The sequence below is a fragment of the Harpia harpyja genome, chromosome 15 (assembly GCF_026419915.1).
Source record: "Harpia harpyja isolate bHarHar1 chromosome 15, bHarHar1 primary haplotype, whole genome shotgun sequence".
Classification (NCBI taxonomy): Eukaryota; Metazoa; Chordata; class Aves; order Accipitriformes; family Accipitridae; genus Harpia; species Harpia harpyja.
Genome location: NC_068954.1, coordinates 1699933 through 1726754, shown reverse-complemented (window position 1 = coordinate 1726754; position 26822 = coordinate 1699933). Strand labels below are relative to the sequence as shown.

General features: G+C 54.9%; 2 protein-coding genes across 5 annotated transcripts in view; one reads left to right on the top strand and one right to left on the bottom strand.

Moving 5' to 3' along the window:
• Positions 1 to 14059, top strand: part of EFR3B (EFR3 homolog B) — a 41948-nt gene extending 27889 nt beyond the window's left edge. For 3 of the 4 annotated variants that reach the window (XM_052809757.1, XM_052809758.1, XM_052809755.1), the window contains exons 9-23: positions 980 to 1115; positions 1646 to 1807; positions 2219 to 2330; positions 4204 to 4255; positions 4487 to 4659; positions 5337 to 5412; positions 6287 to 6448; positions 6793 to 6924; positions 7037 to 7104; positions 7846 to 7973; positions 8381 to 8472; positions 10067 to 10115; positions 10459 to 10565; positions 10771 to 10820; positions 11021 to 14059. In XM_052809757.1, the coding sequence (XP_052665717.1) occupies positions 980 to 1115; positions 1646 to 1807; positions 2219 to 2330; positions 4204 to 4255; positions 4487 to 4659; positions 5337 to 5412; positions 6287 to 6448; positions 6793 to 6924; positions 7037 to 7104; positions 7846 to 7973; positions 8381 to 8472; positions 10067 to 10115; positions 10459 to 10565; positions 10771 to 10820; positions 11021 to 11126 (1605 nt within the window). In that variant the 3' untranslated portion in view covers positions 11127 to 14059. The remainder of the gene's footprint in view (positions 1 to 979; positions 1116 to 1645; positions 1808 to 2218; positions 2331 to 4203; positions 4256 to 4486; positions 4660 to 5336; positions 5413 to 6286; positions 6449 to 6792; positions 6925 to 7036; positions 7105 to 7845; positions 7974 to 8380; positions 8473 to 10066; positions 10116 to 10458; positions 10566 to 10770; positions 10821 to 11020) is intronic. The other variant, XM_052809756.1, reaches the window with a different exon arrangement.
• A 3007-nt stretch (positions 14060 to 17066) lies between these two features.
• POMC (proopiomelanocortin) lies at positions 17067 to 21322 on the bottom strand. The gene is made up of 3 exons (XM_052809571.1): positions 20632 to 21322; positions 18687 to 18887; positions 17067 to 18041 (listed from the first exon to the last, which is right to left on the bottom strand). Exons 2-3 carry the CDS (start codon positions 18813 to 18815, stop codon positions 17397 to 17399), a joined length of 774 nt encoding a protein of 257 aa, XP_052665531.1. The 5' UTR covers positions 18816 to 18887; positions 20632 to 21322; the 3' UTR covers positions 17067 to 17396.
• Between the last annotated feature and the right edge of the window lie 5500 nt (positions 21323 to 26822).

The following is a 26822-nucleotide window of genomic DNA, read 5'->3' as shown; positions in this document are numbered from 1 at the left end:
CGTGCTGTGAAACACTCCAAAGGAAGCAGTTGGGCTTCCATGGAAAGCTGCCTCTTTCCAGATCGTTGCTGTGTAAATCAACCCAAGCTTCTCATCCCCACAGAAAAGGAGAGGGGCTGTCTGGGGTGAAAAGTGCCCTGGGCAAACGAGGCATCACGACAGCACCTGCAGCCCAGCATCCCCGTCCTTAGACATGGGGATTCTCAGAGACAGACCCTGCCAGCCTCTCCCCTTCTCACTGGGGGCTATGGAAATGCAGTTTAGTAAACCCCAAAGTGATGGGAAGAGGTCCGTCCTTTGTTTTTCCATGTGGATCTCAATGAAACTCTGTTTGCATGGGTCCCTGCATGCTGTTGGGCAAGGTGATGCCTTCCCACCCTGCTCCCATTCTGCTGAGGCTGTCCCAGACCTGCTGCCCCACTTCACCCCTTTGGAAGTTTGCTTCGCTTTTGGACTCAGCCAAGCCACAGCTCTGCTTGGAGAACTCTTACACTGAAAAGCAGATCTCCGCCCCCTGCTCTCGTTTCTTGTTTTTAATCCTGTAAACTGACTAAAACCCCTTACAGTGCTGCTAGATTTTATAAAATCCTGTTAATGCATATTGGAAGCGTCAGGTCACAATAACTCAGCAGGACCCTTTTGAAGTATCGATGTCTTTGGGAAACCCTGGCAAAAACCAAATCTTTTCTCCCTGAAATCCCCAGGATTAATTGTCACAATTTCCTTAGATCTGTACAGCTCTTTAGATCATTTTCCCCGTGCAAATTGCTCCAGGCTTTTGCTCAGTCATGTAAAACAGGCTTCCTCCAGGTGCCTCCTCTCATTTTGCATCCGGAGCTGTCTTGGAAAAAGCCGGGCAGGGACTCGGTGCAGCTGGGCACACGTGCAGGATTTGTCCCTGGTAGCCGTGTGGGTTACAGAAACAGGCTGTCACCTCGTGCATGCAGCACCCGTGCTGACGTTCATGCTCTCTTCCCAGCCGCAGCACTCCCATCTCGTGATCCAGCAGCTCCTGGGGCACCTGGATGCCAACAGCAAGAGTGCGGCCACCGTGCGCGCAGGCATCGTGGAGGTCCTCTCGGAGGCAGCAGTGATCGCAGCCTCCGGATCTGTTGGTAGGTGAATAAACTTATCCTCTCCATCCATCTCTTCGCCCTTTTATTGCGGTGGGAATGGTGAAGAGGTGCCAGATGTTTGGGCTGGGCTCTGGTGTGCGCCCAGGTGTGAGCTGGCAGTGGGGGATCCAGTCCGGAGTATCCATGGGTGCTTGGGTCTCTTCTGTGCCATTTCAGTGCTCCCAAGCGCAACACCCATGCCCACGTGCAGCGACCTAAACCTGGAAGGCTGAATACAATGCCAGCCTTTGCCTTTGTGACAGGGGGCAAAGGGATTTTCAGGGGCTTGCTGTGAATATGCTGAGCTGACGGTGCTCCTGGAAGGACATTTCTCTCCTGTCTTGACCGGGGAAGCTGGTGGGGGTTAAAAGTCACTCTGTGTCTGGCCAGACTGTTTTCAACCTGTTTATGGGGTGATGGGACGCACAAACCACATTGTCCTGTGGGAAACTACAGCCTCCATCTCCACGGGGAAAACCGCTGCTCTCCTCCGGCGATGCTCCACCGTCTCCCTCTTCTCCCCCCCCCAGGCCCCACGGTGCTGGAGGTGTTTAACACCCTGCTGAGGCAGCTGCGGCTCAGCATCGACTACGCGCTGACGGGGAGCTACGACTGCGCTGCCGGCGTCAGCACCAAGATCATCAAGGAGCACGAGGAGAGGATGTTCCAGGAGGCCGTCATTAAAACCATAGGTGAGGTGTCCCGCCGCGCCCGGCGCAGGCTGCGCTGGTGGGCGATCCCCTGCGCGGTGGGTTTCTGCCTTGTGCGTCTACGGGATTATCTGGGGTGAAACAAAGTCACCCTCGTCCTAAAAGCGGCGATGGGAAATGAGGTTTATCTGTCGCAGCGGGCTGCAAGCGTGGTGGCGGGTTATCGGCAGGTGGCATTGCAACCGCGGCCATCCCCGGCAGAGCTGCTGTGTGCAGGCAGGGTCGTGTTTCTCCCTGGGCAGGAGACCCCCGAAGAAGGGAAGGAGAGGAGGGAAAGAGGGCAGGCGGCAGCCAGCTTGGAGCGGGGCAGGCGGGCAGACCCCATGGCGCTGGGTGCTTCTGGGGACGGTGGGCTACGCCTCGTGCGCTGCCAACTGGCTCTTGTCCCCGCAGGGTCCTTCGCCAGCACGCTGCCCACCTACCAGCAGTCTGAGGTGATGGTCTTCATCATGAACAAGGTGCCGCTGCCCTCCTCGCAGCAGTCCATCGAGGCTGGCAAAGCTGGGTGAGGATGGATGCCTTCCTCCCTCCTCTTGCTCCCCCCTGCCCTGCTCTCCCTGCTGCTGCCCGGTGTGTGGTGGTGCAAGTCTTCGAACGCAGGGCTGAAAGTGCTGAGGAGCTCCTGAAACTGTTCCCACCTTGAGGTGGCCTTTGGGGACAGAGTGGAACATGGGCACATTATCGGAAAGGCTGAGCATCGGGAGCTTCCACCGAAGAGCGAGGGAAGCTGAGCAACGTGCGATCCTTGTTTAAAATGCTTTGCTGTCTGCTGCAAATGTGATGACAAGGGCCCCTTGAAACACTGGAGCATCAAGGGGAAAAGGTGTTTACAGGCAGTGGTGCTGCAGTTGAAGTCTGCGTTTCTCAGGGTACCTGCTGAGAGATTCAGCTGTCAGGAGCTTGGTCCCAGGGTGATGTCCAAAACTAGCCAGGAACTAAAAATACCATTCAGGGGAGTGACTTTGGATGTCTCAGGGCAGCGAGGTGGCCGCTGGTGAGGGAGGGCTGTCTGTGACTTTTGAGAAGCTCATGTATGGCTTCGTGGGACTGGCTGCTCATCGCTGCCTTCCCCCGCTGGTGCGTGGCCCCTCTGAGCTGCCTCTGAGCTTTTATTAACACTGAGCAGGAGGTGGTATTTATACCCAGCGGTGGAGGAAGAGAAGGAAAGGAAAACACCCAAACAACATAATTGCTTAAGAAGTGTGGGAACAGACCATGAGAGCTATTTGGAGCGAGGGTATCAGTGCTGAAACATGTAGGTAAGGAGCAAACAGATTTTCATGCTATATTTATCTTCAAAGTGTGGTCAGGCTCTTCCCACTTGTCTCTGATGGGAGAGAGATTTTGCTGGCTGATACGAGACACGCTCTGCTCCTCGCTCACATGGGGGTAATTCCCGATGCCTGCGTTCAATCCCAATTCACGTGGTGGGAGACACACTGGGTGCTGTGTGCCCTTCGGCTGGGGCAGCTTTCCTTGCTGCAGGAGCAGAATTGGGCTCATAGCCCCAGGATGGCAGTCGCTTCTCAGTGCTAGGCTGGCTGTGCCAGGCTGTTTGTCACTGCTCCTTTATCAGCTCCCCCGGGAGCTCCACATGAGCTTCCTCCGGGAGAGTTTTTAAGTCTCATCTGACGCTGTGTGAAGGATGGTGCTTGCTCTGGGTGTGTAGGTGAACCAGGAGTTTGCAGAGGAGGTGCAACCTGCAGTTCAGCTTATGGGGATGCTGCCATTTGCGGTGTAGCTCAGTCCCTGGGCAGAGGTAGGCAGCACAGGCAGTGTGTCATGGGACAGCCTGGAAATACCTTGGGAGCTCCCTGTGTCCCCCCGGGGCTAGAAAAGACTGAATTCAGGCAGTAGAGAATTCAAGATTTCTTCTTTTTTTGCATAAAAACCCCCCCACATCACTGAAGTGGAAGTGTGGTTCATGGTGGCTTTGCAAGAAGCGAGATGGGAGCAGGGGTACCTCCATGGACAGGAGGGCTTGGGTCTTACCAATTTTCAGCTGCTTAAAAGTGAGGAGCCTGTTCAGAGCCAGTGCCTGGTGTCCCTTGGGAGTCACTGTGGGATGGGGACATCCAGAGGTTGGTTCATCGTCCTGAGCTCAGCTTGCGCCTGCCTGGAGATGCGAGCGCTGCCTTGTTTCTGCTGCCTATGGCGGGATGTATACTTTGATATTCATCATTCCTTTAGCAGCCTTTTTGCTGGCTGTTAAATCTGGAGCTCATTTGCTGGAGACCTTTACGGCATGGCTGTTTGTGGTGGTGACTCTCAGGAAATTCGTCCTGCCCTTTCTGAGGCTTTTCCATCCTTTGGGTATGGAAGGAGGGTTGTTTTGTTTTCACTTGGATTTTACCATTTGTTTCTTCTCTCCATGGCAGGGAGAACCGGAATCGGCTGACACAGATAATGCTCCTGAAGTCCCTCCTCCAGGTATGAACGTGTCACCATCCCCGCAGGAGTGTCCAACCCCCACGAGACCTGTGGGGGTCCCAGCTGCTGGCATGGCAGAGCTGAGCTCAGGGACCCTCTCCCCTGGCGTGGTTTAGGAAAAGCTCCAGCTGTACTTAGTCTTCTCTGATTGCATCCCCTCTTTCTTGGTGTGTTTTAACCTCCTTCAAGTGACACCGTCACATTGCCTCCCTTTTTCTTTGATGCTTGCAGGTCTCTGTGGGCTTCCAGTGCAGTAACATGCTCACGGCACTTCCCAGCGCCTTCCTGGACAGGCTGCTCTCCGCAGCCCTCATGGAAGATGCTGAGATCCGCCTCTTTGTCCTTGAGATCCTCATCAGCTTCATCGATCGCCATGGGAACCGGCAGAAATTCTCCACCATCAGGTATGTCCAGGGGGCCCCCCAACAGGGCTGGGACCTGCAGACCCTGCAGAGTGGGCTTGGGAGGGAGATCTGCTAGGGCTGGGAGCGCTGGTAGGATTATTAATAAATCTGGTACCAGTTCTGGGGTGGTTTAATGCTGCAGATCAGTGGTCTGCTAAGAGCCAGGTGGGTGGAGGGTCTCCCTGAGAGGCTGTGCCCAGAGGGACATGGGACCATGCTGCTGAATGTAACTGTGGTTAGACAGTGGTCCCAGGATGACGTGCAGGAGCAATAACCAACTCGAGTGGGTTCATGGACTGCATTGCATCCCCATGGATAGGCCTGCTGGGCACTTGTGTTGTCCATGCTGCATTACCTTGGAAGAAGGTGACTGTAATCCCAGATGGAAACATCTCCATGTGTTTTGCTGTGGTCCTGCTAATCCACTTTGCTTGCACACTTCTTTGTAACTTGCCTTTGTGCTCCCGAGTGCCACTGCCTTGAAATCCTGTAGTGATTTGCCTCAGTACTCTTGAATATCTGAATTGCTCAGATGGGTTTTAAAAGCCGCCTTTAGTTTTCCCCCTCGGTTTCTCCCGGACATCTCGTTCCTGGCCAGCAGCTCTGCAGGCATGCGGGAATCATGCCTCCTCCCTCCGGTGTCTGAGTTTTCCCTTCCCCTTGGCCTTTCCTTGCAGCACCATCAGCGACATCTCGGTCCTGAAGCTGAAAGTGGACAAATGCTCGCGCCAAGATACTGTCTTCATGAAGAAGGTAGTGTCAGGGTCTGGGTCAAGCTGTCCTTGTGCAGACCAGTGTGAGGACTGTGCCTCTGTTTCCCCAAGTCACACTTGAGTCTTGGAGTACCATGATGCCTCTAAACCTGGGGATGTCCCTGGGAAAAGCCAGTGGGATTCAATCTCCATCAGCGCTTCATGCGTGGGCCTTTCTAGACTCCTAAATCTGCTATTTGCCCCAAGGAATGTGTACCTCAGGAACTGCTGGTATCACAAAAGCTATTTATCAAGTGGCTTTCAGAGTTGCCTGATTTTATTTATTTTTATTCCCACCCACGCCCCCCCGCTGCCTCCTTAAAAGACTTCCAGGGTGGTGCAAACCCCTCTGGAGCTAACTTGAGGTCAAGATGGGATCAATTTTTTACCTTGCGCACACCAGGGAGCAGCAATGCAGCACTCAAACCAAAATCTGTCGCAGAGCTGAGTTTCCCTTGCACCAGCATGTGCCCTGCTCTCTCCCATGCCTTGCTGTCAAGTGATGTGTCTCAGGGCTTTATTTTTCTGCTGTAGTCTGAGCCATGATTTCTGTAATGCTTCTGCAACAGAGGCATCCTTTCCCTAGGCTTGGTGCTGTGAGTGCTGTTTGCCTGCCCTGGGCTCTGCTCTTGGACCTGCCGGTGCCTCTTCCCCCATCAGGGTCCAGCATCAAATGGTGAAACACCACCTGACAGTCACAGCTCCCTCTCCCTGGGCCTTTCTTCATTTGCTTGGTGACTGGAGGAGCTCTGCTCCCTCCCGCACGGATGGAGGCCCCTTTGCTGGGCCCTGCTGCTTTTCTTTCTCTGCGTTGATGGCAGTGTTACTCGTAGGGGATGCTCAGGGGGTGACCGCATCTCTCCGTGTCCCCACAGCATGGCCAGCAGCTCTACCGGCACATCTACCTGATATGCAAGGAGGAGAGCAATGTGCAGGCTCACTATGAGGCTCTCTACAGCATGCTGATGCTCATCAGCATCGAGCTGGCTAACGAGGAGGTCGTGGTGGACCTCATCCGCCTGGTGCTGGCCGTGCAGGTAGGCAGCGGGGAGCTGGATGTGCTGCTGGTGCTCAGCACCATGGGGTGGGTGGGCTGGGATGCGATGGGAAGGAGCCTCTGGGAGGGGGGGCTGTTTTGGAGTTGGGGGTCTCTGAGGAAGCAGGATGCAAGTGCCTCACCTGGTCTGAGCTTCTGCCACCGTAGTGGGATCAGGCCAGCGTGCTGGGGGGAGATGCCAGTCGCCTTGCCAGCCTCTGAAATGCTGCAAACCCAAGCTCCAAAAGCTGGGATGTTTGCAGGGCAGGGGATGCCATCAGGTGGATGGGAACCATGCTGGGGCATTGTCTGTCCTCATCTCATGGGTCTGTGTCTCTGCTGCAGGAGATTGCCCAGATCAACGAGGATAACTTGACAGCGTACAACCGCTGTGCGCTCTTTGCCCTCGGTGCAGCTTACCTGAACCTCATCAGCCAGCTCACCACCGTGCCCACCTTCTGCCAGCACATCCACGAGGTGCGAGGGAGGGTCTGGGGACAGGGCTGGAGCCTTGTCCGTGGCAGCTCTGGCATCGACTCTGCTGGCCACCCGTGGGGTTTGAGCTTGGCTCCTTGCTTGTCTTCTACAGGTCATCCAGATGCGGCAGAAGGAAGCTCCCTATCTGCTCCCTGAAGATGTGTTTGTGGAGAGACCCAGGTAAGAGCCTGGAAAATATCTTCTTCCCCACTACCTGCTCCTGAGGGATTGGCATCCTTAAGATTGTGGGCGATAATGGGTTTATCAACCCTTCACTTGCCCGTGCTTGTCTCCTTTCCCATCTGGGGATCGCACAGTGGGAAGGACATCAAGTGGTTTTCAGCCTGTTTAGAATCCGAGGAGGATTCCCTGCAGCCAGGGAAGGGGGTGGCCGCCATGGCTTGCGCTCACAGCCAGCCAAATGCCGGGATCAGCTCTGCAGGCTGATCCTTCCCCTTGTCTGACAGCAGGATGGGTGTAGATCTGCTATGTCATCCTGCTGCTCTGCCATGCCACCGGCTCGAGGATGCCTGCTGCGTGCTGAGCATCCTCAGGCCAAGGCTGGCTGGGCTGTCCCGTTCCTGCTGGCACGCTTGGCATGGGTCACATTTGGTGGTGCGGTCCCTTACGGAGACGCTGCCCCCGGTGAGTGCCACTGTTCTCTTGAGACATTCCCTAGGTCAGGGTGGTGCTCCCTGAGTGCATCCGTATCCTTCGTGATGGGTCGAGAGCCCTTCTGAGACTCTGACTTTGTGCCGGTGTGCGCAGAAATAGCGTGATGTAGCCGGGCTGTGCTGGAACTAAGCAAAGCCATGAGAGCCCTCTGTTTCTGACCCAAAAGGGACTGGAAACCCTGCTGGCATGGTTCCTCTAGCAGGAGAGGTGCTGCCATCTCCATTGGTTTTTCCTCTATCTCCATAGGTTGAGCAAAAGCCTTGACCGCCTGGGCCCGGAGGTCTTCTTCTGGCAGAGCAAGATCAGCGAGGTGCTGGGCGGCAGCGGCTACAATTCGGACCGGCTGAGCACACCCTACATCCCCCAGCTGACGGGTACGCAGCACCCTGGGGCATCCCGGAGAACTGGCGGGGAAAGGAAACTGGTCCCTTGCTCTGCACAGTTATGGGGGTGTGAAGTTCTCATCCTACATGTGGGCCTGTTGTTTTTCTGCCCTCCTTTAGAGGAGTAGCCTTGGGGAAACTGAGGCATAAAGTGGTTAATTGGGAACTTCCTGGGGTTGACACATGTATGGCTGACTGGACGGAAGGAGCCATGAAGTCTGCTGGGCTTGGCTCAGTCCTCAGTTCTGCTGGTTTGGGTGAATTTGGGTGGATGGCTCAGGTGGACTGCTACCCTGGGGATGGGATGTGAGGCCATGTTCCCCGGGGCTGCCTGTGCTCACCCCACTGCCCCTGAGACAGCTGCAATTAGCTCTTCTGCCCTTTCTTTTCCTCCCCAGATGAAGATCGCTTGTCCAAGAGGAAGAGCATTGGTGAGACCATTTCCCTACAGGTTGAGGTGGAGTCGAGAAACAGTCCTGAGCGAGAGCAGGTACTGTGTTACACCAGAGCTGGAGGGGCTGCCTCATCCCTTCAGCACTGCATGCTTTTAGTAACCTGACAGTATGTGGTTAAGCCCTCTCTAATTCTTCATTTGGCTGCACGCATAATTGCTCGACTGGCTGCGAGCGCAGGGGCCCGTAACTCAGTCCTGGTGTGTCTGGCAGCGAGCGGGGTCAGAAACACCCCGACTCCCCCTGACGCTCCCCTCCAGGCACTGACAGGTCCCAGCCTGCAAGGGAAGTGTGGTGGGTTGACCCTGGAGGGACACCAGGTGCCCACCAAAGCCGCACAATCACTCCCCTCCTCAGCTGGACGGGGGAGAGAAAATATAACGAAAGGCTTGTGGGTCGAGATATGGACAGGGAGAGATCACTCGGCAGTTACCATCACGGGCAAAACAGACTCAACTCAGGGAAATTAATTTAATTTATTGCCAAACAAATCAGAGTAGGGTAATGATAAAAAACCCCCTAAATCTTAAAACACATTCTCCCCACCCTTCCCTTCTTCTCAGGCTCAGCTTCACTCTCGGTTTTCTCCACCTCCTCCCCCTCAGGGGCACAGGGGGACAGGGAATGGGGGTTGCGGTCAGTTCATCACACGTTGTCTCTGCTGCTCCTTCCTCCTCAGGGGAAGGACTCCTCACTCTTCCCCTGCTCTGGTGTGGGGTCCCTCCCATGGGAGACAGTTCTCCACAAACTTTTCCAACACGGGTCCTTCCCACGAACTGCTCCAGTGTGGGTCCCTTGCCCAGGCTGCAGTCCTTCAGGCACAGACTGCTCCAGCGTGGGTCCCCCGTGGGGTCACAAGTCCTGCCAGCAAACCTGCTCCAGCGCGGGCTTCCCACGGGGTCACAGCCTCCTTCGGGCATCCCCCTGCTCCGGCGTGGGGTCCTCCCCGGGCTGCAGGTGGAGATCTGCTCCACCGTGGACCTCCCTGGGCTGCAGGGGGACAGCCTGCCTCACCGTGGTCTTCCCCACGGGCTGCAGGGGAAATCTCTGCTCCGGCGCCTGGAGCATCTCCTCCCCTCCTTCTGCACTGACCTGGGGGTCTGCAGGGTTGTTTCTCTCACGTGTTCTCACTCCTCTCTCTCTGGCTGCAGTTTCTGTGTGACAGCAACTTTTTTTTTCCTTCTCAAATCTGTGATCCCAGAAGTGCTACCACTGTCACTGACGGGCTCAGCCTTGGCCAGCAGTGGGTCCGTCTTGGAGCCGGCTGGCATTGGCTCTGTCGGACACGGGGGAAGCTTCTGGCATCTTCTCACAGAAGCACCTCCGTAGCCCCCCCTGCTACCAAAACCTTGCCACGCAAACCCAATCCAGGGAGCCACACAGCAGGAAGGGTCTCCCACTGCTGTTTGGGTGGCAAATCTTTACTTTTGGGGAGGTGTAAGGCCTGGCTAGTCCAGCCTGAAGAAACATTTTAAAAGCACTCTTTGCCAGGAAAGATATCCCTGATCTTTAAGGACAGACTGTGTTTTGGTGCAACAGTACAGCCTGGGATGCTGGTTCTGGGTTGTTGTAATCCCGGAACGGTATCCTGTGCTGTGCATTGAGCCTCATCTGCTTTTCCCCTTCTTTTAGAGAGCACCAGCAGAAGAGATCACATACGAGACGCTGAAGAAGGCGATAGGTAAGTGAGGGAGCCGGCCGTGGTAGGGATTGGTGAAGGCTGGCATGGTGTGCGTGCATGGGTACTGTCACCCCTGTGTCTGCGTGTGCACACCGTGGATGGATAAGTCCCCAGCGCCTTGCCACGGCAGCATTGCACCCAGGCTGCAGGGTGACCGAACAGCTTCATAGCCCTTCCTGGCCCTGGAGGTGTTCCTGGGGGGGCTGGTCCCAAAGCCAGACGCTGGAGACCCTCTCCTTGGCTTTCTAGTGATGCCCAAATCCACGCTGTCTGCTGGGGAGGTGGGGATGTGGTGGTCCATGCAGGTAGGGAGCAGCTGAGAGCCATGTCCCTTCTGCTTCAGTAGACAGCGTCGCCGTGGAGGAGCAGGAGCGGGAACGGAGGCGGCAAGTGGTGGAGAAATTTCAGAAAGCCCCATTCGAGGAGATCGCCGCCCACTGCGGTGCCCGGGTGAGTCGGGGCTGCGGCACTCTAAATCCCTGCGGTGGCACTGCTGGGGAGCGGCGGACGGTGACAACGCGGCTCTGAATTTTGCCAGGCCACCCTCCCTCTGCTCTGGTGACCAGGGAAGGCCAACGGGGTGTTTGTTCCGTTTGCACCGCTGCGGTCCTCAGGGTGCAGCCGCACTAATACGGCCGCCGTGTCTGTGTTACAGGCGACGCTGCTGCAGAGCAAGCTCAACCAGATCTTCGAGATCACCATACGGTGAGTTGGGGCGACGGCTGAGCACGCTGAGCCAAGCACAGTTTGTCGAGCCACCCAAAAATCTGCTGCCCCAGTTCCCCTCTGCTATGGTGGCACCGGGGAGACCTGCAATGGTGCAGGAATGCACATTTTCTGCACCAGGCTTTGCTTTCTCACCAAACGTCTCTGTAAACCACCTCCTTCCATCTCTTGTGTTTCAGGCCACCGCCAAGCCCCTCCGGCACCATCACAGCTGCCTACGGCCAGCCCCAAAACCACTCCATCCCGGTGTATGAGATGAAGTTCCCAGACCTGTGCGTGTATTGAGGGCGGCTGTGCTGGTAGGGCAAAGCCACCACCGCACAGCTCGCACCGAAGGACCTCCTGGGGAGAGACTGCTGACCCTGTGGGGAGCGCATCCTCGTGCAGGACGGGTGGGGACACGGACACCGAGGTCACCCCAAGATTCATTGGCACCACAAACCCGTCTCCCGTACTTTATTTTGTGACCCTCTGCCTCCGCAACCACGTTTCGCAGCGGTTGGTGGTGCAGGAGGCTCAGGGCACAGCGGCGCGGGGAGGTGGGTGTTTGCTGTGACCTCCCTTTCTGGTTTTGTTTTTCGGGAAGGGGAGAGGAGATGCTCTGGCTCCGGGCAGAGCACGTTGGGTATGTACATCTTCCCAGCATAAAGCAAATCTGGTCCCTGGGGAATCCCTCCCCGCATCATCTATCGGCCACGTCAAGAGCCCCAGCAAGGGGCAGGGCTGAAGCTGGAGGGTGTAAAAGGCAGGAGGGGGTCTGGGGTGCAGCGTGCCGGAGCCTGGGGCAACCGCAAAACCAAAGCCTCCTCGAGCTGGTGCTTGAGGCAGGTTGCTAGAGGGGGGGACAGTCCCCACGCCCAGCTCCTGGCCTGTGAGCCTGCATCTCCCCATAGCCCCCTCGTTGCGTGGCAAATTCCCCAGGGCGCTTCACGGTGCCCCGATGCCCTGGACGGACGGCTTGCCCGGTGCAGCACGAGGGTGGCGATCGTCTCAGCCCAATGTGGGGGCACGCAGCAGCCTGGCTGGTTCCAGGTCACTTGAAAACACAATTTCTTTGGGAAAACCCACTTTTTGGGGGAAAAAAACCCACAAGAGCTGTGCCTCTCACCCGGGTCACCGGCAGGCTGCTCGCGGGGGGCTGGTGCGACTGAGCGCACAGGCAGCGTGCCCGGGCATGCAGTGGGGTGCCTGGGGCGGTGACACGAGGCACGAGCAACCACCATGCTGGGGAATATTAACACATTAACCCACTGTTTTCATACTTTTGGGTCGGGTTTTCACAGTTTTGGGGTTCCTGTCTCAAAGAGAGAATTTTTTTGTTTTGGTTTTTTAAGCAGAATCACTTTGACAAAGCCCAGTCTTAAATCAGCTGAGCCATAATCACAAAGAAATCCCAGTACTGCAGGAAATAGCTGCGATAAGAGGTGTTTTAGAGGATACACCCTGCAGACCCTGCATCTGGCGGGCCGTGGATCGCACCTCTTCTTGTGCAATAGGATAAAACTGGATTTGGGCTGGGGGAGATGAGCCTATCGAAAGTTTTGCTTTAGACACACGTGGTAGAAAAATTCTGGGTCCTACCAAACCAAAACTGCAAGGTGAAGACAGTAGGGACGGGGGGGAAAGGTCACTTGGGGGTATTCAGTTGTTCGCAGGGGGTATTCAGTCATTTGCAGGAGGTGTTCAATCATTCACAGGGTCTCTCTTGCTCCCAAATGCCTTTCGAGTATCGGTGCACTAAGGCTGTTCACAAGGCGAGCTTGGGCACGCTTCGCAGTCGGGTGGCCTGCAGCTTCCCCACCATTGCCATCCGAGCAGCCTGGGGGTCCCTGGGGGTCTCTCCTGCGAGCTCGGGCAGCCCCTTCCCCTCCGGCCAGACACCCTGCTTCTGTCTTCTTTGCCACGTGAAGAGACACAGCTTTAGACAGCTGGAGACGTGGGAGCTGCTTCTGCACATCGGGGAGGGACAGCAGGTAAAGGCAGCCGCTCGGCGTTCGCGCCGGCTCTGCCCGTGCCCTGCTGGGTTGCTTCAGCCACGACCTGTTTCTCTGCCACCTCTTGCTGCAGATCTTCAGGCAGTTATTTTAAGCTTGTAATTACACTTTACCATCCCCCTTTTTTTTTTTTTCCTCGGTGGCGGATACAGTTCGCAGTTGCCCCAAGGTCACCACTTGTTTGTGTGGTCATGCTGTAATCTGGGCTTAGGAAATGATCTAGCTTAAGAGGACAGGAAAAACAAGGGTTTATTTTAGTCCCTGGGCTGGATCACAGTGCTGCCCCACTCCCAGTGTGGCTCTGCCAGTCCCAGTCCTGCCCAGTGCCCGAGCCTCTCCCTTTGCTGCTGCCTCTCCTCAGGGTCCCCGTGTGTCTCCATCCCCTGTCCCCAAGCCCTTTTTGCTCCCCGGGTTACGCCTGGTCCCGCTGGAGCCTGAGTTTTGGCTGGGACAGGTTTTGGGGTCGGCAGCAGGAACGTGAAGCAGGCTGCTTGGAGAAGAATTGTTTGCTTTTGTGGCTGTTTTAATGAAAAGCACTAAAATTTTTAACAAAACGCAGTAGGAAAAGCAATTAACCCCCAAATTGTGTGTCCACAGGAAAAACACCTCCAAAACTCTTCAAAACCACAACGAAGGTGGGAAGATGAGCACAAGGTTTGCTCACGCTGAAGGAGGGGAGCCACAGGGACAGCACGGGGCACATCTTGGGGTGCCCATCATCCTTTTTGGGGCAAAAAATACCCCCGGCCTCTGCTCCCAGGCGTTGGACTGCGGGTTATCCCTGCGGAGCAGCCCCCGGTCCCTCCAGTCCCGATGCTTTTCCCTTGCTCTGCTCCATGGGACCCTGCAGCGGGGCCGGGGCCATCACCTCCCAGCCGTCTGCATCCCCCAGCATGTCTCACCGCTGCCCCTCCGCATTTTGGGACCCAAACTCCACCTGTAAATGTTCCCCCCAGACACACACACGGTGTAAGTGACCTGTTTGTACATCACGTTTAGTTTAGATATTTGTGTACGTATAGATGACAAAGTATATTTCTATAAAGTCGTCAGTTTAGGTGCATGTGTGCATTTCCATCTCTGTATTTCGGAGCACTGTGGTGTTTCCATGTGTAGCCGAGGGCAGGGGGTGAGTGGGTTGTTAAAAGGGCCAAGAAGCCGTTGATATTTTCAAATGCACCGTCTTAATGCCCTTTTCAAATAAATGTTGATGTTGCCACCTTAGGGGCTCTGCTGTCTTGGCGTGGGCAGCTGGGTGCTGTCTCTCTGCCCTGGGACAATGGGTGGTTGCTGCTGGGATGGAGAAGGGAAGGCATGGGGCGAGGAAGAGGATGGCCTCGGCTGTGGACAAGCTTCCTTGCCCCAGCTCTGTGCCCAGGATCCAACCCAAACCGGGCTTCATCTTTATCATCCTTTATAATTCAGTATTTCCTCCATTTTTCCCTGTGGTGGTGCATCCCCCAGCCTGTCCCGGGCCGCTCCGTGATCTCAGGAATTCCCATTTGGCCTTAGCATTTGTGTAATGAGTTGGGCGGTTAAGCATCCCTTGACCATCCTGGGAACTCTGGCATGGCTAAGGTGGGGAGCAGCACTGACCCTACCAAGGACTTCTGTTGCCCGGCAGAGGTGGGGACTGGGAATATTAGTCATCCCCTGACAGCCTTGGAGCATCCCTTATCTGGTTTTAGTTATTCCCTGACAGTCTTGGAGCATCCCTTATCTGGTTTTAGTTATTCCCTGACAGTCTTGGAGCATCCCTTATCTGGTTTTAGTTATTCCCTGACAGTCTTGGAGCATCCCTTATCTGGTTTTAGTTATTCCCTGACAGTCTTGGAGCATCCCTTACCTGGTTTTAGTTATTCCCTGACAGTCTTGGAGCATCCCTTATCTGGTTTTAGTTATTCCCTGACAGTCTTGGAGCATCCCTTACCTGGTTTTAGTTATTCCCTGACAGTCTTGGAGCATCCCTTACCTGGTTTTAGTTATTCCCTGACAGTCTTGGAGCATCCCTTATCTGGTTTTAGTTATTCCCTGACAGTCTTGGAGCATCCTTTATCTGGTTTTAGTTATTCCTTGACAGCCTTGGAGCCTTCCTTATCTGAATCGTAGCTCATGTGAAAAATGGTGCTGGTTTTACTGGAATCCCAGTAACTTGCTGATGACTAAAGGGAATCATCTGGTGAACTATAAACAGTGGTCCCACGTGAGACCCTTTGAGCTCTTCTGGACTGCACTGGGTCCAGCTGTGCCCAGCATCTCCCTCTGAGGGGGATGCCTCTTGGAGCCCGCAAACTCTCCGGCTGGTGAAAATCGGAGGACCATTGCCGAAAGCCGACAATGTGACCTGGGCTGGTACCCTTTGCTCCTTGAGGCTCAACCCTTCGCCCGCTGAGAAAGATGCTGAGATGCTTGACGTAAATATTTTCACTGAACTCGAGGGGAATTTTTAACAGGTATACCATTGCTTATCTCTCTCTCTCTCTCTCTTAGCATGTGTTTGAATTAACCCGAGTATGCTATAACAAGTACAAATATTGCCTTTTCTAAATCCTATGATTCACCTCAAACTGTAAACGAACCTCAGACTGCTGTTACACACATAATCCCTTTAGACATAAACCGTTGCCTGAGTCTGGGACTAGGAGTGGATCCAGCCGCACCTGAGCTCCATCAGGAGTTTAGAAAGCAAGGGGGTCTTCTCTGAACCTCATGACTCAATGGGAGGGTCTCCCCTTCCTTTTTACATCCCTGAGCTATGTGCAAATTATAAAAAAATCAATTCTAACTCGATTTTCCTTTGTATGTTTCTCTCTCAGCCTTTTGCATCTTCGGTCTCTGTATAAATAATTCTAGTTTGATTCTAACTTGATTTTCTTTTGTACATTTCATCTGTGTATTAAGTAATAGAGTGAACCTTGCCATCAAACTCTGTGAATTCACACTTTTTATAAGTTCCTTTAAAATCATTTGCTAATACCCTTGATGGTGATTCTATAAGCAGTCCAAACCACTCATTTAATGATATTCCCCCATCCTGCAGAAGCTCTCTGCAGTGCGCAGGGCCATGGGGAAAGGTCCTGGGCTTCTGCTCACAGAATGCATGAATGTGCACAAACCCACCTGCCAAGGCCAAAATGGGAGATAATGACACCTGGAAAGCTATTTGAGGGACCAAAATATATGTGGTGGGCACTGTGCCACGTGTGCTCCAGCCGTGCACATGCTGCACCAGCAGCCCCTCTGCTCCTCGCTATGTTAAGGACTGATTTAGAACATCTCTTAGCTAAGGAGTGGGGGGAAAAGCACTAATAGGAGCCTTGTTTTACTTTAACAGTATTTCCACCATCTTATACCAAATAAATGGGGATGCACAGCCCTGTGCATTGCAGTACCAATCCCCAAAGTTGCTCCTGTTTAGAGTGGTGGGTTCATCCCACTGGGGCATCTGCGGCTGTTCTGCACTCGCTTTCCATCCTCGAGTGGAGCGGGAGGTGGTGGGAAGCACAAAGCCAGCCCATGAGATCAGCATTACGATATTAATGCTGGTGGTTTGCTGCCTGGGAAGTGTGTAAAAGGGGGAATGGGCATGGTTATGCTTTGGCAGCAATAAGCTGTTAGTTGGGCAGAGGCGATCAAGGTTTAATTCCCCATGAAACCAGTTTTATACTTGGCCTCCTCCCCAGCCTGCCCCCCTGCTTCACTACATGAGTTAGCAGCGTTACTTTATAAATAATGAAGCTTTCCCTAGTCCCCAAGCTCTTCAGCATTATTGTTTAATGGCAGATTAATGAGTTTACCTGCGAGGTGGGTGCTGGGGGAGCCTGGCTCGGTGCCTTTGCTCCTTGGGACAGCACCCAGAGGATGCTGCGTTTCCCCAAGCTGCCAGCAAAAGCTGTCATCTCGTGTCACATCAGCGTGGAGCTCCTCTCCGGGACCGAAACACACGCCGCTGGGGTGTGCAGGAGCTGGCCCCCACCAAAATGCAGCCCCTGGTGCCCTCTCTGGGCTGGCTGCAGCGAGCCCACCCTTGCTGGAGCCCCGTGGCCGGCTCCTGTGAAGCTCCCGAGTTGGGGGTGCAAAATTGTTCTTTCTCCCCCCACCCTAAAACATGGTCCCCAGCACTTTCCCAGCCATGTCTCTTTACCCCGCAGCTGCAGGACTTTACTTTGCAGTTATCTTTTCTGCCTCTTTACAAACCCCAGAGATGTTGCTGACGCCTGTTTAGCTTGCAAAAAAATGTGTTGTTATTTTTTTTTTTAGAATTCTTTTAATCTATCATTTACAGTATTGTACAGCTCAGTGAAAATATGAAAATCATCCAGCGTGCTCCAAACTGGGCATCATCCCCGCTCCCTGTGCGTGTCCAGTGGGTGCGGCAAAGCGGTTGATGTCTTTATCCCGAACCTCTTCCCACCCAGTGAAACCCGGGAGCGGACCCCTTCGGAGTACTAATTAAGAATGACATAACGAGTGATCTCTAAGTGAAACACATGCCAGCGGGACACTAAAGCTACGGGGAGGGGTGGTGGAGGGGGTGGGCTGCCCCTCGGGCTCTCGCCCGTCACTGCCCCTTCTTGTAGGCGCTTTTGATGATGGCATTTTTGAAAAGAGTCACTAGAGGGGTCTGGTTGTGCTCCGAGGTCATGAAGCCCCCGTAGCGCTTGTCCTTCAAGGGCGCGTGCCAGCCGAAATGGCGCGTGCGGTAGGCACCGCCGGCCGCCTTCTCCTCCTCCTGGCCTTCCTCCTCCTCCTCCTCTTCCTCCTCGGACGGTGCCCCGGTGCCGCCGAGCGCCAGCTCCCGCCTGAACTCCAAGGGGTAGCTCTCGGCCGACTCTTCCTCCACCCCGTTGGGATAGACCTTGATGGGTCTCCTCTTGCGTCCCACCGGCTTTCCCCAGCGAAAGTGCTCCATGGAGTAGGAGCGTTTGCCTTCCTCCCGCTCCAGCCCCGTTCCCTCCTCTTCCTCGCGGCGGGACGGCGGGACGGCGGGCAGCGATGCCGGCGGCGGGTTGCCCCCCGCCGTCTCCTCCCGTTTGTGCCCCCCACTGCCGCCGCCGCTGCTGCTGTTCCTCCGGCCGAACTTGTTCCAGCGAAAATGGCTCATGACGTACTTGCGGATGCTCTCGGAGAGGGGCTGGAGGTGCCCGTTCCCCGGGTAGACGGGTGCCTCGGCCGACAGGTCGGCTCTGCACGCCACGGCACACGCCTGCGTGGGGCAGGGAGAGGTGCGGGAAAGGTGAGTACGTGGCCGGGTATCCCCTGGGAGAGGGGGGGGGTTCACGGGGAGGGCTGCTTGCACGGAGCGGGATGTTTCACAAGACGGTTTCACGCTCGTGCCCTGCTGAGGTCCCCGTGCCGGTGTCACCCCCTTAGTCGGGAGCTTTGAGGGCTGAGCCTGGAGCATCATGCCCGGGCACCAAACCGGCCCTGGGTGGCTGGAAACAGTGCTGGGGGGGTTGGGGGGGACACACAGCTCCCACGGTGGGGTCCCTGGAGCAAACTCGGCACCCGCACAAGGCGAGCCGCCGCACCGTCCTGCCACCACCACCTTCTGCAAGCACCCTTGGGCGCGGGGCAAAGCCGATACCCAAATTAGCTGGTTCATCCTGTGCAGGAGGGCCGCTGCATGCTCAAAAAATAATTTTAGCATCATCCCCCAGCGTGAAGCCAGGAGGCACGAGCCCACCAACACCTGCAGCTCGTTGGGTCCAAAGCATCACCCCACATTGCTGCGGGTCACCCCACGGTGTCGGCATCCCCATCACCTCCTCCCCCAGCCCCACCGCGCCGGTCCCTGGGGGGGGTCAGAAACCAAAGACAACTGGAGGGCAGTCCCCATCCCCAGGCTTACCAAAACGCTGGCCTCGCTGCTGAGGTCCTGGCACTTGCTGCTCTCCCAGCACGGGCCGCTGGCGCCGGCGGGGTGCCAGAGCAGGAGCCCCAGCACCACGGGCAGGATGCTCCACACCGCGCTCGGCATCCTGGCCGGGGGTACGAGGCTGGGCTCGCACGAGGGATGCGAGGGGCTGCGGGCTCAGAAACCGTGCAGGACCTATGGGGGAAAAAAAGGAAAAAAACCCCACCGACCCTCTTTTTTTTTTCCTTCAGGAGATTCTTTAATGTTTTCTTTGATGCGTCCGCCTTACCCTTTCTTACTCTTTCCCTTTTCTAAGTCGCCTCTGTTGGGGTTGCAGGAGCGGGGTCCCCTCCTGCGGCACCCACCTGCGTCTCCCAGCCCTGTCCCTTCCCGCGGGGCCGCAGCTTTGCCTGTCCCCCGGGAGCTGCGTTAGTGCTGCAAACCCCTCGTTCTGCAAAGCTTTCCTCCCGCTTCAAGCTCGTTGCAAAGGGATGCACCCCCCTACACCCCAGGAGCGTAGGGTTGATTTTGCCGGAGGAGAAACTGAGGCAAAGAAAAGGGAAGGCAACACCTGCAGCTGCCTCCCTGCCTGCACCCGCATCGCTCTGCTCCTGCTCAGCCGCTCCAGAAAATGGGCAAGGTTCCCTCCTGCCTCTTCCTTTTGCCTTCTGAACCGAAAGGCGTCTCTCTGGAGCCCAGGTCTTTTGTCACTGCTACCGCAGGTGACAATCGCTCTCATCGGGGATTGCTGCCGCCTCCTAAGAACCCCATAAAGATGAGTGATGCTGCAAGGGGAAAGCGTTAGGGAGCTGTCTCGAGGTTTCATCCTTTGCCAACCACTCGCTGCTTGCAAGCTGAATCCTCTAAAAAATATGTGCCCCCTCCTAACCTGTCCTGCGATGCCCCTCGAGCAGCTGCAAAACTCCTGCGTGGTGGGAGACACAACTGTAAATAATATTAAATTAGGATTAGAAGAGTAAGACGTGAATGTTTTACATTAAATAATATTGAAGTCTGTTGCTTGGCTTTTGGGAAGGGCTATGGCAAGTGTTGGCGGCGTTTGGGACACAGCATGCCCCAGGGGCTGCCAAAATTAACCCAGGATCTGGTTGAAACCTTGGGGCTGAAGCAGCAGTTGCTGCTGTGCCATCAAGGATGAGGTTGGGGTTGGTTCCCGGGCACCCATGGGACCTGGCTCCAGGGTCTCCAAGGATGCCCGGGTTGCTTCTCCTCTGCAAACCCCAACTCTTTCTCAAGCAGCCGTATTTAACTCAGCGTGGACTCACGTGTCTCACTTTCCCCCATGCTGTGGGAGCTCTACGGGAGGAAAACCCCATCCCACATTGAAAGAAAACAGAAGGAAAATTTAATTTTGGCCCAAAATGTGTGGCTGGAGGAGAGAGCTGACCCTTCCCTCTAGTGCAAGAGATGCCAGGTTGAACCTGGGTGGAGGGGAACTTTCTCTGGCAAAGGAAAAAAAGACCCTGATGGTTATGACAGCAAATAGAAGTTCAGAAAGGGGAATAAAACAGTGAGACAAGCCAAATTTAAACACAAAGGTTGCTTTTCTGTCTTCTGCCTGAATTTGTGGGTGTCGCTGCCTGGGATCCCCCAGTGCAGCAGCACCGAGGGTCCGGTGGGTGCACCGAGGGCAGGACCTCTGTAACACATTAACACCCGATAATGCAAATAAACCCAACAATAAATGGAGGCAAGAGCGCAAGAAGCCGGAGGCAGGGAGGGAAGAGTGTGTTTTATTGCCCTTCCCTCCCTAGGAAAGCCCTGCCCGGCAGCCGTCCATCGCAGCGTGTCACCCCCCGCAGCGACCGGTCCCCACCATCCATCAAACCCATATTTTTGCAAACTTTCTTTCCCCCCACGCACCCCAAAACACATGGGGGAGACCCACAGGGCTTGGTCACTGGTTTTTGGGGCTTACCTGTGCTCAGGGTGGGAGCCCGACCGCTGCCACCGTACACCCTCCGTCCCCCGCTCCCGCACGCTCCCGGCGAGCGTCTGCCGCTCGGCCGCTGGTCCCGGCGGCTTTTTATATCCCCCCCCCCCGATGATCGTATCTGCTGCATCTGCTGGAGGGAAGGAGGGGTGAGAGGGGGGGCGAGAGGGACCATTCCGGGTACCGAACAAAAGATGAGCAAGCGACGGGCGTTCGCCGGATCTGACTCCGCGGCGGATGGAGGGATTAGCATCTCTCGGCGAACTGCAGCCAGCAAAGTTTTCCAGGCGATGCTGCTAATTGCGTTTGCAGCTTTGGAGCTGGAGTGTGGGGGGGGATTGGATGGAAAGTCCTTCACCGGGTACCAGCCGGCACCGACGGCGGTGGATTTGGCATGGGTTGTTTATTACCGGCACGCCGGACAGGAGCATCCGTCACTCCCTGGGCTCAGGCGTGGGAGGGCTTAGTGCTCTGATGGGTGCTGAGGATTTGGGGTTGTCTTTCTGCGGGATAAAAGGGGATTTAGTTAAAAGCAAAGCTCTCAGGACAGCAGCGGCTTCTCACCCCGGGCAGGGCGAGCGCAGGCAGCGTGGATCTCTGCCTGATGTGCCAGGGAGTCCTCCAGCCACCAGTTTTGGGTGTAAAAGCAGCGGGAGAGAAACTTCCAGCTTGGGGGTGGCTTTTCCAGAGCATGGACAAGTTTACTCAGCCAGGAGGCTCGGCCAGGCTCACTGCTCCCTTTCTGCTCCCATCAAACCCCAGCCTCTCCGCTCCACTCGAGCTGGACCAGCTTTGGGCTGCGGACATTTTCCCTATTGCACAGCAGCCCGAAGCCCGGCGGGACTCATGTTTTCTATAGGTTTGGCCTTGGCCACTCTATGTGTAAAGGCAGTGGTGGCCTCCAGGAGGGTCCTACATGCACCTTGGCCCAGTCTTGCACGGGCGAGCTGGAGGGATGCTCCATCCTCTGCAACGTGTTGAGTGCAGGATAGCACCTTGGGGCAAGCCTGGAAAGGGGCTGGGGGTGATGGGGGATCCGAGGGGGTTGGAGAGATGGGGAAACTCATCTGGTGCCAAGTTTCCAGCCCCCCCCCCAGACAGCTGGCTCATGCCTGGAGGGCTCAATTCTCTTTTTCCACCCAAAAGAGGGAGGTGATGTGCAAACCTCCCCTGCGGACGGCTGTGGTTTTGCTAACTCCTGACTCTACCCTGGGGTGGTTTGGGGTAAAACCATGTCCCAAAACCACACCAGGCCCCGTGCGGGAGGTTTAACAGCAGCAGGACAGTGTTCAGAGCTGGTTTACCAGGGTTTGCATGGCCTTTTACACCCGATGTCCAATGTGCTTGAGGCAGATTTGGCTCTGACCTTGCTCATCACCTCCGCTGACTGCTCTCCACAAGAATCCCAGGGGGATGGCATCAGGATCAGGGGATGATTCTAAGATTTTAAGGTCTTTTTTCCAGCTCTGGGCTTACCCAGGTGGAGAAACACATCTTCATCAGCATTTTTCCATCTCCAGGATGTAATGACAAGGTGGCCCTTGAAGGCTGAACCATCCTCCTGGAGCACCTAACAGTGATTTTTGTTGGGTCTGGGCTCAAGCAAGAGCTAGACATGGGTTATGAGCATCCCTCCTGCCAGCCCTATGAAGCACAGTTGTTGATTTGCATGCTTATAAGAAGACAAACTGCAGGACACAGCAAAGCCACACACGGAGGTTTGCCTGCGATCTTACCAGAAGGGACCAGATATGGTCTTGCCTTGGGTGGGCAAAACATTTGCTTCTATTTTACTCAACATGGTATTCTGTAGGGAAAGGAGTCACCCCAAAGGCAACCTCACGGGGAGAGCAGCCCATAAGCAGGACACTGGGGCTGGAGGGACCTAGAGAGTGCTTGAGCGACTTCATCCAGACATCTGCCTCAGGGTGGAGATGCTCCATCCTGGAGAGATCTCTGGAGATCCTCCTCTCTTTCCAGCAGCCAGAGAAGAGGCTGAGAACAAACAAAAAGGGGGTGGGTTGTCCTTCAGCGGGCTGCAGACGTGTGCACCTCCTTGCCAAAGGATATTGGGGTACAACAGATTCACCCGGGTACTCCGGGACTGCATGAAACCCTCCAGAGTGGATTACTAAAGAGGCATAGCAGCAGAGGTTCAAGAAATAGCCTCTGTAGCATTTCAGTTTGGTTCACACCTTCTCCGGACCCATCCTCCCCAAATCCATCTCCGAACCATCTTGCCGCAGCGCCCACAACTGCGTCAGCTGCCTCCATCCTCCCTGACAGATCCCCCGATCTGCAATATTTTCCCATGACGGAGAGCTATTCTGAGATACTTTATGGCCCAAACCGGAGCTATGATTCCCACTTTAAAGGCTCTTTCATCTTCATTAGACCAATCTGAGTGGTTCATGTTTATAAGGAAGATGCGAAATCTGTTTAGGAAACCTCGTTGAGCTGAGCGGCTGCAGGTGAGGGGCTGAGATGAAGCATCCTCTGCCGCGGCTTCGGCAGCCTGTGCCGGATGCCTCCGTGCTCGCCAGCCTTGCAGCCAGTGCTTTCAGATCTCCCTCCCAGATTCGACGGCAGCCAGAGCTCAGCCTCCCTGCTCCCGGTGCTGGGGAACACAGCATCCCTGGGGGATGTTGGTGCCCCAGCATCTCTGGAGGATGCAGGAGTTGCAACCTCCACTGCTGGGGTGCTGGAGTGACCAAGTCCCCCTCCCAGCGCAGGGCTGCTCCTGATGTTAACAGTAGGATACTCATTATGTTTTATTACAGAGCTTATTTATCTTTTTTTCCAAAGAGTCTAGTGTGTAAATGATTAGTGGATGCAGCTATCGCCCAGGCAGATGAAGGGGAGTGGTGGGAAGCCAAGATGACAAGAAAAGGACCTTCCAGCAGGGAGAAAATACCATTAGGAGGAACTTCTTCCTTCTTCTCCCTGAGGAGGGGAGAGCTGAAGACCATCCAGGACCATATAATACACTGCAAGAGCAGCGTCCTCCAACCCCTGCTCTGAGCATGGCCGGGCCTCTGCTCCAGCAAACCGCCCGGTGCTGGAGACCTCACTTTAGGGATGCCTTGAATGAGATCTGGTGGCTTCATCATGACGTTGTCTCCATAAAAGCCACATGCTCAGGACGTGCAACCCTTTCCCGGCAGGGCTGGGTGCGGGGGTGAGATGTCCACGGGTGAATGGGCTCGTTAGCCACGTGTTTTCTGGCCTTTCCATTTTAATTTGGAGAAGAGGTCGCACCTGGGTGTGAATGCGCTCCGGGTCCGGGTGCGAATGTCGCAGCTGTGCTCAAATCCCACGGGACGTGGGGCAGCCATCCCGCCGGGCTGTAAACACCAGCGTCACGGGGGAAAGAGGTGCTCTGGGGCTTGCAAAAACCTTGTGACGGCCACGTAGGTCTGTCCTAGGACCCACGCGTCCCTCTGGCACAGCCACGTGCCGTTGGGTGCCGAATCAGTCCCCTTCCCTCTTATCTCAGGACAGGTTTCCCGCAGCGGTTTGCAGACTGTTGACCCGTTCTCTGTTCGAGCAGGTCTCCTGGGCTCAGCACCCACCCTGGCTCCTGCCTGGGTGCAGCTGGTGGGGTGGGGAGCGGTGCTGAGGACCCTGCTCCATCCGGACCATCTTCATCTCACGTTTGGTGAAATGGGGTGAGGATGAACCCCCAGCACAGTGGCATTAAGGGCTTGTGTAGGGTACAACGAGCAGGGACCCCAGGAGATGTCCAGATGAACTGGAAGTGGGATCACCACCATAAAACTATCCATCTCCATCGCCTGAAGATTTTAAAGCCAGAAGAGACTTATTGATGGTAAAGCTGAGCCTTGGAGCCAGCAAATGGCAGATCGCCCATAGGATTAGGGCCTTTTTGGGTGCATAAACGGAGGTCATCACATCTGTGCACAACTGGAGCAGTGGTTTCCAGCTGGCTTTGATCAAGGTTTCTCTTCTGAACCCCCTCGTGCCTGCCTTGTGCCCGTGGCGGGTGGTGAAATACACGCCATGCACCTTGCTCTTGAAAAATGCTGATGCTTGCTTGGTTGTAGCCTCTCTGCAGGAGCAAGAACAGCTCTGAAGCTAGGGGCTGGGAATCCCACCACCGATTCCTTGGCCCAGCAAGCACCTGGTACCAGGTTTAAGTTCACGTGAAGGTGCTGAGCTCCGCAGCAGGAGCAGCCAAGGAGAGCCTCCAGTAGAAAAAAAAGTCCTTTTTTTGGCTGCGACGTGGCACACATGAGTTTTATTGCAGAGGGGGGAGTCCTTTTCCTTTCTACTGGGGTCAACTGATTTTCCTACTGACTTTGATAAAAGTAGGATCAGACCCAAAATGGATGAAAAACATAGCTGTGTGGCATGTGAACAAATGGCACTCATCGCTGCTCTGCCTGAGCTTATTGATGCAAATGCCTTTTCCTCAGCACTATTTATATGCTAAAATCTATAATTGTGCCTGATTCTCTCTGATTTGAATCGAAATTGGGCACTTCTTTAGGAACAGACAACCAAAGGCATTTGAGGATCTGAACGATGTCACTCTGATATTTTTGCTTGTAGGTGTTTCCTGGGATGACTTTCGATATTTTTGCTTGTAGATTTTTTCTGGCATTATCTTTTCTTCCTGATATTTGCAAGGAGCTTGAGTCATGTCACCCCACTGGATAAATCATGCACCGACTATAATTGCAGGATCTGTGCAAGACTGCATCAAACCCTTTACCTGAGCAAGCTCCTCTAAGGACGAGAGCCTTTTCAGCTTAAACAGGTTTGTTTCTGCTGCTTTTCTGAGTTCATGGTGAAGGACGCATCTTCACTGCAGCAACTTGTGCTTGTTAGGAGGAGAGGCTGATAAGCAGCGCATGCCCAGAGCAATCTGTGGGTCACGGTGTTTAATAGCCCTTCCTGGATTTCTTTTTCACAGTCTTTTCCAGTGTCCCCTTCAAGCCAATCGATTTTCAGCACCTACAGCATCCCTTGGCTGGGAGCTGCACAGCCCATCTCCCTGCTCTGTAAAGAAATGCCTCAGTTTTTATTATCAGAGCAACATTTCCAGTGGCACAAGTGTTTGAGAGGATGCTTGCCTTGCTTAGCAGCTCCTGATCATCCTTCATGACCCTCATGTCTCCTAGAAAGGATGCTCTGGTGGGTACCAGCTGCACATATTGCACCAGGACAGGGTGTTTGGCACTGGTTTTGCACGAAACAGAGCGTGATGGCGATCCAGAGACTCGGGGAGCTTGGCTGGAGTGAAAGGGCTTTGGGTGGTCACAGTGCAATACCTGGGGATGCTCCCAGGCAGCATCTGGTCTTGGTGCAGATGTAGTTCGTGAGCAGAGCCAAAGACAGGGGGAGAGAGGCTGTCAGCACCTGGGAACCGGTGTGCATGACCCCAAAAGATGCTGCAGCAAGGCAGCCTGGAAAAGCAGGTGAGGGAACAAGAGCACTTGCTCTCCCAAAGTCTCCTTCGAAAACCAGCTTGTCTTTTGGGATCTGCAGCTGGGACCACGGACTTTTCTCTGTAGGGAAGGTGTTGGTTTGCACATCAGTCTTTGAGCACCTCTTGGCACATTTATCCCCCGTTGTGGCTGAATTTCCTCAAATATTGATAGCCTGGAAAATCTCAACATGTTCTGGTGCCTCCAGAATTCTCTTGCATTTCTCACCTTGATTTTTCCAGCCAGCAAATTCATCCCAACTGGCCAAATCCTTTCAGGGAAGCCCTGTCCTCCAGCTCTGTCTTGATCCCTTTAGAAATTATGACAGGAGCCAGCAGCTTGATTTTCCATGGCTTTGGAAAGTTGGAGTCGGGTTTCTCTTGACCATCACAACTGAGCTGATTTGAGTTGTCTGAAGGAGGAAGGAGAAAAGGAGGCTAAGGGGAGACCTTACCACTCTCTACAACTACCTGAAAAAGGAGGTTGTAGCAAGGTGGGGGTCGGTCTCTTCTCCCAAATAACAAAAGGACAAAAAGGACAAAAGGAAATGGCCACAAGTTGCGGCAGGGGAGGTTTAGATTGGATATTAGGAAAAATTTCTTCACTGAAAAGGTTGTCAAGCACTGGAACAGGCTGCCCAGGGAAGTGGTGGAGTCACCATCCCTGGAGGTATTTAAAAGATGTGTAGACGTGGTGCTTAGGGACATGGTGTAGTGGTGGACTTGG